General features: G+C 47.2%; 1 protein-coding gene across 1 annotated transcript in view; it reads right to left on the minus strand.

Annotated features, from left to right (window-relative positions):
- MICOS13 (mitochondrial contact site and cristae organizing system subunit 13) overlaps positions 1 to 10,381 on the minus strand; it is a 30,332-nt gene extending 19,951 nt beyond the window's left edge. The window contains exons 1-2 of the mRNA XM_082245093.1: positions 10,257 to 10,381; positions 3,250 to 3,406 (exon numbers count right to left, since the gene is read on the minus strand). Coding sequence (XP_082101219.1) covers positions 3,250 to 3,406; positions 10,257 to 10,285 — 186 coding nt within the window. The 5' untranslated portion in view covers positions 10,286 to 10,381. The remainder of the gene's footprint in view (positions 1 to 3,249; positions 3,407 to 10,256) is intronic.
- Positions 10,382 to 10,631: the final 250 nt, after the last annotated feature.

Here is a 10,631-nt window from a genome sequence, read left to right on the forward strand (position 1 = left end):
CGGATCCTTAAAGGACGAAGTGTCCTCCACTGGGATAACCGTGGCTTTATTCAGCCTGGAAATAGGTGGATCCACCACTGGTGGTACCGTCCATTTCTTAATGATGGATTCCTCAAACGGATAGCGTCTAGCAATACGCTTGGAAATAGTAAAGGTACGTTTAGAATGCTCCCATTCTCCTTTAATCTTATTACCAAAACACTTGGGTACAGGAAAAACCTTCACCGTTTTGATGGGCTTGTTAGTACCAAAAGGAATCTCTGTATCAGTTGCTTCTGCCGGTAAAACTTCAAGTTTTAAGGTTTCCTGCACTGCCACAACTAGTGCGTCCACCAATGCTTCTTCCTGAATTATAGCGGGAGAAGAAACGTCCTCCTCACTGTCTGAGGGAGCTTTACCTGAGGTAACAGCCCTTGCAGAGGGACCTGCAACTGCAGTAACCATCTCTGAATCTGAGTCAGAGGTGTCAGATAATATAGGGGAAGGCGGGGGTCGCTTCCTTGACCCTCGTCCCTGACAGGCCGCCTCCACCCGAGCCACCATAGACTCCAAAATTGCTGTAAATGCCTCTACACTCTGTGCACCGGCGGGTCCCGTGGCCCCCTCGAGGGAAACAGGTGGGGGAATTTGTGTGGCAGGGTCCATGATTATTCCAGTAACTTCCCGGATGATATAATTCAAAAATAAAAATTTTTTTTTTTTTTTTTTCACAGACCCCCAGTGCCACAAAAAACCCCCTAGTGTTACCTGCTAGGGATCCCTATCGATCGAGAGAGAGAGAGAGAGAGAGAGAGAGAGAGAGAGAGAGAGAGAGAGAGAGATAGACCCCCAGGCTCACCACTTGATGCTCAGAGTTTAACTGCAACAGGTTACAGCGCTGTCTTGACAAACAGGAAGTCTTTTGGCTGGCTGCCCAGGAAGAAAGGAGGCGGCTCCGCCCCTCTGCACGCCTTCCGGCGCCTCCCCTAGCTCCACGAGGTGTTTGGATCACCTCAAACATGGCCGCCCCCATGCTGGAGACACGAGGCTACGCCAAAATGGCGGCTCGTGCAATCCAGCAAAAAAAATGGCGGCGGCCTGTACCGAATAGCGGTGTGCTACAGGGCACACAACACTATCTCTGCATGGGGATTTTTTGGCGTGGTTGGCGGTACCGGCCCTGGCGGACCTCATGGCCTTCGGAAGGCCTGCTATAGCTGGAGATTTGACTAGGAAGGCAGTCTACATGTCCGTGGCTACTGACTGGTAGGTACCTTATTCTTATCACAGTAGATTCCCAGACTGCCACTGATTACAATCTTTTAAACATGTATACAATTAGATTGTTAGCTCCCAAACCAAGCCTCCTGGCTTTTTGCACATAAAATCACACTCAAAGTAGGGGGATCTGTGCCATGTTATAGGATAGAGGGGGACTCTATCTTACCATACAGAGAGGGGCCCGCGTTCACCACAAGACCCGTCAGGGGGAAAAGGGGGAACATACTACTCACCATACCGGAACCAGGCGGGCACCAACTCCTGACAGTACCCCTCTCCACCGGGGCGGGAGGGCTGTCGACCAATACGGACGCCGTGACTCATGGTCTTTGGCGTTTCAGCGAGACGTTTAACTCGCGGGGTCAGTCCCTTAATGGGACTTTGTCGCGGCCGACCCAGCGCGGAGCTATGGCCTGCACGCGCTCGTAGGCTGAACTGGGGTGACCACCGGATCTCAACATCCAGCCCGTCGCCCAGTTCAGCTTTCTTGCTTGAAGATCTCACAGGAACACTGGAGAAAAAAGCTGTCTAAAAAATCTTTTTAAGAAAAAAATCTTGCCAGGACCGAAGATCCCAGCAAGGTATCTAGGTCCTTACTCCTAACTAGACAGAAAATAACTGATTTGCTGAGGCAGAGAGAGAGAGGATATACCCTCTGGGACTGCCCCTAGGGTGTGGCCAGAGCTTTTTAATTTCCTGTCTAGTCCTGCTCCTGTGGAGGCAACATAACCCGAAGGTGCTGTATCACCGAGGACTACGTCTGTCAATGAGCGATAGAGAAAGAAAGATACGTAAACATACAGAAAAAGCATAGCTTCACTTTACAAGTGAACTAAGGGCAACATTTTCTTTAGTTTGGATAGAGCGAGTGTTATAACCAGTTTTTATTGCGTGTCCATCTGTGTCTAATTCAGGAGATTGCCCTTTGCTTCCTGCCCCGAAACCAAAACAGAAAATGAGAGGAAATACCTTCAAAGTGAGGGAATCCCTGGTTGTCACCAGGATCACCAGATTTCTCCTCTATTACTGTTCTGGGGGCAACCCAAAAATGTGTGTGACAGGAGTCACTTTGGGCATGGGGGTTGTGGACCCCAAATTCCTTTAAAGAGGTTGGGAGACACCATGTCCAGCCTTGTGTGGCTTTCTTATGTTTAAGTCACCCTGCATCCTTTATGGATGCAGGGTGACCGGGAGGGTGGTGTACACTGAGAATATGGTTTGGACTATTTCAAATGGGACAGTATATGCATTACCAGTATCTCTCAGGAAATATGGAGATCTAGCTTATTCCTATACACTGTAAGGCACAGGAAGTGCAACTCCTGATTTGGGCGTCCAGGAACTAGGAGAGACACTGTGTCTGCTAATTCAATGTGTATTAGCTGCAGAGAGATGGGGGGATTGTTTCCAGCATCCCCTCCTAAAGAATGTCTCCTAATTAACTAAGTGCTTTTGTCTTAAATAGGACAGTATGTTAATTGGGTCTGAGACTATTGATAAGTATGTAAATGAGCTCACCTGGCTGTAATTACACAGTCATTGTTCATGTAATATTCTCAAAGTATATATAAATGCTGTGTTTCTTTCAATAAAGAGGAAGAGAGTTACTCTTGATCGAACCTCACTACAGAGCCTTGTCTCGTACTTGGGGGGGAATTATTGATGGGCTTCATGTATGGCGGATTGGAGTGGTCGATAGCTGCCCTGGTGTTCGGGAGCGGATTATCCTAGACGACTGTAACCCCTGTTATACTTGGGGTGTCGTTACAGTGTGATTTTCTTTTAATTTCACTTTTGATGATAACAGTAAACATGACAAATAGGGTGATTAAAAAAAAAAACCTGACAGGTGTTCCCTCTACATTCTGTCCAAGACAAAAAAGGTTTGCCTTTAGTTATACTTTAAGTCCAAGTTTTAAGACCAAGCACTTCTATACACAAGGGCCATTATGCACGACCAGTTAAAAGTACTGATCCGGTATACTGTACCTGCAAACCAAAGTAGTCTGCCCATTCATGAACAGCAGGAGGTACAGCTGCAGTAGTCTTTTTCAGGGCTTCTTCTCCCCGACTACCACTTCCCAGCAGCCCATAGTCATACGCTACATAGACAGCTCCTCCAGCCAACGCAACTTTTGTGGTGAACCTGAAATAACGTACATAGGAATATGAACAGTTAAGAACTAAGTCAAGCGGAAAAAAAAAGAAAGCAACACGTTTAGAAATAGGGAAGGGCGGTTAAAAAAAAAAAAAAAAAAACGCAGGCTAAAAAAAATGCCCTGAAAGTATACAGATGAACTCAGATTCCAGTTAATGCTAGTGTGTTGTGGCTCAGTGGACTCAGTAACAGAGCCATATGCAATAAGGCAAACAGCCTTGTCAAAAGGTCATAAATGGCAAGCTATATATCTGAGGAACAGAAGTGAAGGAATGAGTGACAAGACAAGCGATTATAGTCTTCTTTTGCAGGTCCTGCTTTGTAATATTTTAAGCATACTAGAAAAAATGTGTGCCCAGAAGAGGGAAAGTTAGATATATAACAAAGCTAATAAAGGGTCTTAGGGGCAATTTATGCTGGAGAATAATGTGAATGAAATGACAGCAGGCAGCGTTTGCAGGATAGGAATGCAAAGAGTATTACAAAGGGAGGTATGTGCAGGAGATAAGTGCGAAGGACCCCTGTACTCAAGAAGAGTAGGTCTACTGTATAATCTTCCCTTGCCCGGTGCCAGCACGATTCAAGATCCCTTAGCCCACCTAGTCACTTATCAAGATATCAGTGTAGGGTGGTAAGAAGCGTAAGACTATTTATATAAAAACACAGGCACAAGGAGATATACACTCAAGGGAAAATCCCCCCCATTTGCATGACACAGGGCGGGGTAAACTACATTTAGTAACATGACACACCTTTTAGGAAGGGATGCAGGAAAAAATCCCCCCTCCCCTCTAGCAGCTAATCCACATACATCCCAAAATAGTTAGCTTCCAAGGCAGACAGAAATCGGACAAAAGCCACTTAAAGCGGAGTTGCGGCCACTAAATTTTTTTTTTTCAATAAAAATACCCCCGGGACAGTCAGGGCTAGTACATTCCACAATGGATAGCCTCTGTACTGTCCCGGGTCGCACTTACCTGGAAAATTTCTTCTCCAGCACTGCCATCTCGGATGTGGGCAGCTGAAGCCAGCGCGTCCTCTTCTCCCAGAATGCGCCTGCACCGGCCCCGCTCGTCACTTCCGGTGCTTGCCCAGAAGCTGTTTAGCAGGGAATGAGGCGCCACACCGGAAGTGACGAGCGGGGCCGCTGCAGGCGCATTGATTCCTGGGAGCGATGACATTCAGCTCCCAGGAATCAGTGCAAAGAGGAAGTGACGGCGTGGGCCGTGGCCGCAGAGGGAGGAAGTGGAAGAAAGGGGAGTATATTTTTCTTCAACAACAAGGCAAGTAAACAAAAAAAAAAAAAATCGTAACTATCCATTTCGTTTTCAGATGACCAATAGCAAGCGGATGGCCCAAAATCGAATATGTCGATTTAGTGGCCAGAACTCCGCTTTAAGAATAAACACATAACCCCCCACCTCAAACTATCTAGCAATGGTCTGTGAGACACCCCTACAATATTCTAGCAGTCTGAAAGGTGGAATTATTTATCTTCATATATTTCTTGAGGGATATCATTCATAAATATTACTGTCCTAAGAGAGCCCCTTCAACTTTCTCAACACAAACCACATATATAGAACCCAGTATAACCAGGTTGTACTGCGAGTCTGGTTAGGACAGACCCAACTGGGGTTCTCAGTCACCCTGTGCCCCCAGTTGACACAGGGTGCCTTAAACATAAGAGGGCCCGAGGGAGCTGAAAAATGGGTTTTCAGAGCTCTAGGGTAAGCTAGGTTCCACAAGCCCCCCCACCCAAAGTGACTCCCATCAGAGAAGGGTATAACAACAGGGAGCAGTATGTGCAGGAGAGAAGTGTGGAGTGTATAAGAGGTAGCAGTATGTGCAGGAGAAGAGTGTGGAGTGTACAACAGGTAGCACATGTGCAGGAGAAGAGTGTGGAGTGTATAACAGGTAGCAGCATGTGCAGAAGAGTGTGGAGTGTTTAACAGGTAGCAGTATGTGCAGGAGAAAAGTGTGGAGGGTATGACCAGGACTTGGAGCAATATGTACAAGAAAGGGCATGACATGGGGATGTATGTGCAGCAGTGTAGATAAAAAGACAGAGGAAGGTATGTGCAGGAGAGGAGTATAGTGGATATAACAGAAGGCAATATGTACAGGATATCAGTGTGGACAGCATGAAAATGGGTTATATGGGCAGAAGAGTGCAGCGAGCATGAGAGGGGGAGATACGTGCATGAAGGGAGTGCGGCGAGCATGACAGGGGGAGATACGTGCATGAGGGGGAGTGAGGCGAGCATGACAGGGGGAGATACATGCATGAGGGGAGTGAGGAGAGCATGACAGGGGGAGATACATGCATGAGGGGAGTGAGGAGAGCATGACAGGGGGAGATACATGCATGAGGGGAGTGAGGAGAGCATGACAGGGGGAGATACATGCATGAGGGGAGTGAGGCGAACATGACAGGGGGAGATACGTGCATGAGGGGAGTGAGGCGAGCATGACAGGGGGAGATACGTGCATGAGGGGAGTGAGGCGAACATGACAGGGGGAGATACGTGCATGAGGGGAGTGAGGCGAGCATGACAGGGGGAGATACGTGCATGAGGGGAGTGAGGCGAACATGACAGGGGGAGATACGTGCATGAGGGGAGTGAGGCGAGCATGACAGGGGGAGATACGTGCATGAGGGGAGTGAGGCGAACATGACAGGGGGAGATACGTGCATGAGGGGAGTGAGGCGAGCATGACAGGGGGAGATACGTGCATGAGGGGAGATACGTGTAGCGAGCATGACAGGGGGATGTATGTGCAGGGGAAGGGAGTGTGGAGGGCATGACACCAAACAGTATGTCCAGGAAAGTACAAAATATATGCAAGAGAAAAAGGTGGAGGGTATGATGCGGGAAATCTGTGCAGGAGAGGAGTGGGAGATAATGACTACCGAAAATTCATCTTTTGACTTAACGGTGGTTTTTGGTCTTTCCATAACCTAAAGCAGATTATTTTGGGACTGCGGTGGTCTGCAGAATGGAAAGGTAGTGGAGGGGGAGGGATCCAGATGGGAACAGGAGGAATGTGTTAGTGCAATTGAGTTGTTGCTGGGGAAGTGGAAGATGGAGCAGAGTTTTGTTGCCAGAGAATGTTTATGGAGGAAATTGCACAGTGGGATTGAGATTACCACTGGACCAGTCAGTGTAGAGGAGACTGATACTTGGGAGTAGTGCACTGAATAAATGGGAGGGATTATACTAATTACACTACAGACTCGCCGCGGAGGGGGGTTAACATACATGCACTGGGCAGAGGATAAAACAAGTGCTTGCTACTGATCGCTGAGTGGCCGCTAAGGGGTAAGTTCAAACATGTTAGGTACTGCTAGGTGAAGGATAAATGAGTTTGTGACCTAGAGATGAAATCTTACAAGGGAAAAACCAATCTGTGTGCTGGAGGGGGGATACAGGGAAAGGACCAATGTGTGTGCGCTGCAGAAGGATACATGGCAAAGACCAATGAGCATGCTAGTGGTGGGATCCTACAGGGGAAAGACCATGTATAACCTGGAGGTGAGACCCTACTGAGGAAAAAAATCAATCTGTATATTGGAGAAGGGATCTCACAGAGGAAACCCCAATCTGTGTCCTTCAGGAGAGATACAGGGAAAAGATCAATGTGTACATGCTGGAGGAGGGACACAGGGGAAAGACCAGTGTTTATGCTGGAGGTTCACCAAGTGTGGATAGGCAAGTATGGCAACAGGATATCACGGATAGTGGAGGCTATCTGAAATCCAGTCCAACAAGATAAGATTAGTTCACATTCACAGTAGCTGAAGGTCCACCAAGTGTGGATAAGTGGCTCCAATGTTGGGATAGGCAAGTATGGCAGTGGGCTATCTGAAATCCAGTTCAACAAGATACGATTAGTTCACATGACTACCCATTTCAGGAAGTACTGGTAACCTGTATCATTCTCTTCCAACATACGAGACCTGCTTGGTGGTCGCTGTTAGTAGCGTAACGTGTGAGTGAAAATCTCAAGTAGTCACGCTCACCACTCCTGTCCTCGTCACGAGTGTCTTTATATCCGGGCAGTCTGTTAATTGTTCCATTTCTTGTGAGCTCAGAGCTCTGAGGAAACTGACGTGATTGGCCAGTGAAATGAGTCAGCGTACAGGTTACTATCACGTGACAACAAATGGGAAAGGCTGCAGGGAGCATGCGTGGTCTCACCTGACACCGCAGGTGATATCAGAACTTTTAACGCGCCGATAGTGTAAGAGGCTGCGAGAGACCCCCTCTTAAGAAATGGAATAATAACAGACTACCCAGATATAAATACTGTATTTTCTGGCGTATAAGACTACTTTTGAACCTCAAAAAAATCCCCCAAAAATGGGGGGGTCGTCTTATACGCCGAGTATAATATCTCCAAGGTAACCTAAGTATAAGTATTACCGGTAGATCATGTAATAGGGGGGTCGTCTTATACGCCGGAAAATACGGTACACTGGTGACGAGGACAGGAGTGGTGAGTGTGACTACTCGAGACTTTCACTCACACATTACGCTACTAACAGCGACCATCAAGCAGGTCTCCTATATTGGAAGAGAATGATACAGGTTACCAGTACTTCCTGAAATGGGTAGTCATGTGAACTACCGTAATCGTATCTTGTTGAACTGGATTTCAGATAGCCCATAATTACCTATCCCAACATTGGAGCCACTTATTCATACTTGGTGGACCTCCAGCTACTATTGCTACTGCACATTGGCCTCTATATATGTATGGACATCATTTTCAAGGGTGGATGTGTTGGATAGGTGGGCATATGGATGGGTAAAGCATGCGCAGCTGCCTTATTCTCCTATTGTTTTTAGACATTGGCAACGTTGTCATTTGGTGAAGGTTTTTGTGATTATTGGTCACTTTTTTCTCTCTTTTTTGTATTACTGTTCAAACTTCAAATAAACAAACCTGAATACCCTAGTGTCCATATATGACCTCGTGTGTGAGTGCGGGGGGGGGTTCATCTCTGTACTAATTTTCTCTGCCGTTTTTCTTTTTCTCTTTCCTTTCCCCCCTCTTTTTCTACTTTTCTATCTTTATTCATCCTTTTTCTAACTCTTCCCCCCCTGTCTTTTTTGACTGATGTCACGCCATCGGTGCTCTGCTTCACTGCCCCAGGAACACAGCGGTTTCTGGTGGTCCCACACCCGAGTGAAGCAGCAGGTCCTCAGGACTCTAACATTCATGTGCTGTGATCATCCTGACCCTTGGCGGGTCCGACAAATGCTTATCCTTTCTTTTGAATGTTGCCATTTGTCTTCAATAAACTTGTTGGTTATGTGACATGCTACACTTAGAGAAGCACTCTGCGTTTGACTACAGCAGGTCTTCTACATACAAACCTTCAAGTTAAAGAGGTTGTAAACTCATTAAGACATTTTTTTTCCAACCTGAAAGAGAAAGACATAATGAGCTAGTATGCATCGCATACTAGCTCATTATGAAATACTTACCTTAGAACGAGCCCCCGCCGTGCCGCCCGCTTACCTGTATGACGGGCGACATGTTCAGTTGCCCGTCTTGCGGGATCGCAGCATCCGGCCATCTGATTGGCCGGACCCACAATTTCGTCACTCACGCACATGCGCGCGGGAGCCAACGGTCACTGCACGGGGCTCCGAAGGAATGGCACGAGCGGCCGTTCCTTCAGAGCGCATGTGCCAGTGATGTCACTGGCTGCATGTAAGGTAAATATCTCCTAAACGGTACATGTTTAGGAGATATTTACAGTACCTATAGGTAAGCCTCATCATAGGCTTACCTAGAGGTAAAAGTTGCAGAGGAGGGTTTACTTCCTCTTTAAGAACTTCCAAAGATGCAAACATGTGTTAGCACAGTTTTTTTTTTTTTCGTTCAACCCAGCGGGCTGAGTGAAAAACACTGACAGATCACCCTACCAACACAAGCAATGTTGGTGCAGCGATCTGCCCAGCTGTTCTATTTTGCTCTGACAGGGGAACACCAACCCTTGCCGCTCGCAGCCTTTGTCTGTAAGCACTGATCTTTGTGGGACTTACAAACAAGCCCCCAGAGTGGAACTCGTTTGTAAGTAGGGGGCTTAATGTATTGCTTTTCCTAGGACCCACCTTCCGAGTGCTGCCTTTTTTGTCCCCCATGATTACTAAGTTTGATGCCTCCCCTTTTTGCTTTGGCTCATGGACTCAAGCTATCACCCATCCTTTGCACCATCTTATAAAGCAGGGCTCATCAAACTATGGCCCTCCAGTTGTTCAGGAACTACAATTCCCATCATGCCTAGTCAGGTCTGTGAATGTCAGAGTTTTACAATGCATCATGGGATGTGTAGTTCTGCAACAGCTGGAGCGCCATAGTTGGAGGATCCCTAAAGGCTGTTTTTCAAATCAGATGCTGTGGGTCAGATATTTTGACAGCTGGTGAGGTGGCTGTCACAAAACAAAAGCTGCAGCAGGAAAGAAGTCCATTTGTGCTGTGTAGGGAAAATAAAAATGTATATGGCCAACTTCAGTGTATACAAGTGAAGCATCCAACCAGTATGACCATTACTATAAAGTGCAAGCTCACTGATTGCCATGGGTTACTGCAAACTCCACTACTTTATGCAAACACAATCCTAAACCAATGAAATGTCTTCAGAATCCACTCAGTATTCAAAGTCATTCTCCCACCTTAGTACGGATAGTCCTACCACACCTGTCAGCTAATGCTTGAACACTAACTGCAGCCCTGACTCCCTGGGTGTTTCATGCAGCACGCTTTTTTAGAACAGATAGCTCAGACACGTTTATTGATATCCCTGGTACAATTCAGGACTCACTTGAGAAGTCTCAGCACGGCAGGCGCCATGTTTCTCCCCAGCAAGGACACACCACCACAGGAAATACGAGGCCAGAGGGTAACGCCACGATCATGTGACTGTGCAAAGGAGGCGGGACGTAGAGCTGGGCAATCTTGAGGATAGATCGAGTGAGAGGGGCGTGGCGTAGAGGAGGCGCGGTTACTTCTGGTTTCTGTATGCTGTCCTGTGCTGTGTGTCCTATCAGAGTCGGCTGGTGCGAGAAAACTTACTGCGCATGCGCCATGCGTTCCAACATGGCCGCTATGCGTTCCAATTGCTTTCCTAATGTGACAGAACACGAAGCAGCAGCAGCAACAACAGCAGCAGACATGTTTTTGGATTTCAGACTGATTT

This window comes from Pelophylax lessonae (genome assembly GCF_965119305.1).
Source record: "Pelophylax lessonae genome assembly, chromosome: 1".
In the NCBI taxonomy this organism is placed as follows: domain Eukaryota; kingdom Metazoa; phylum Chordata; class Amphibia; order Anura; family Ranidae; genus Pelophylax; species Pelophylax lessonae.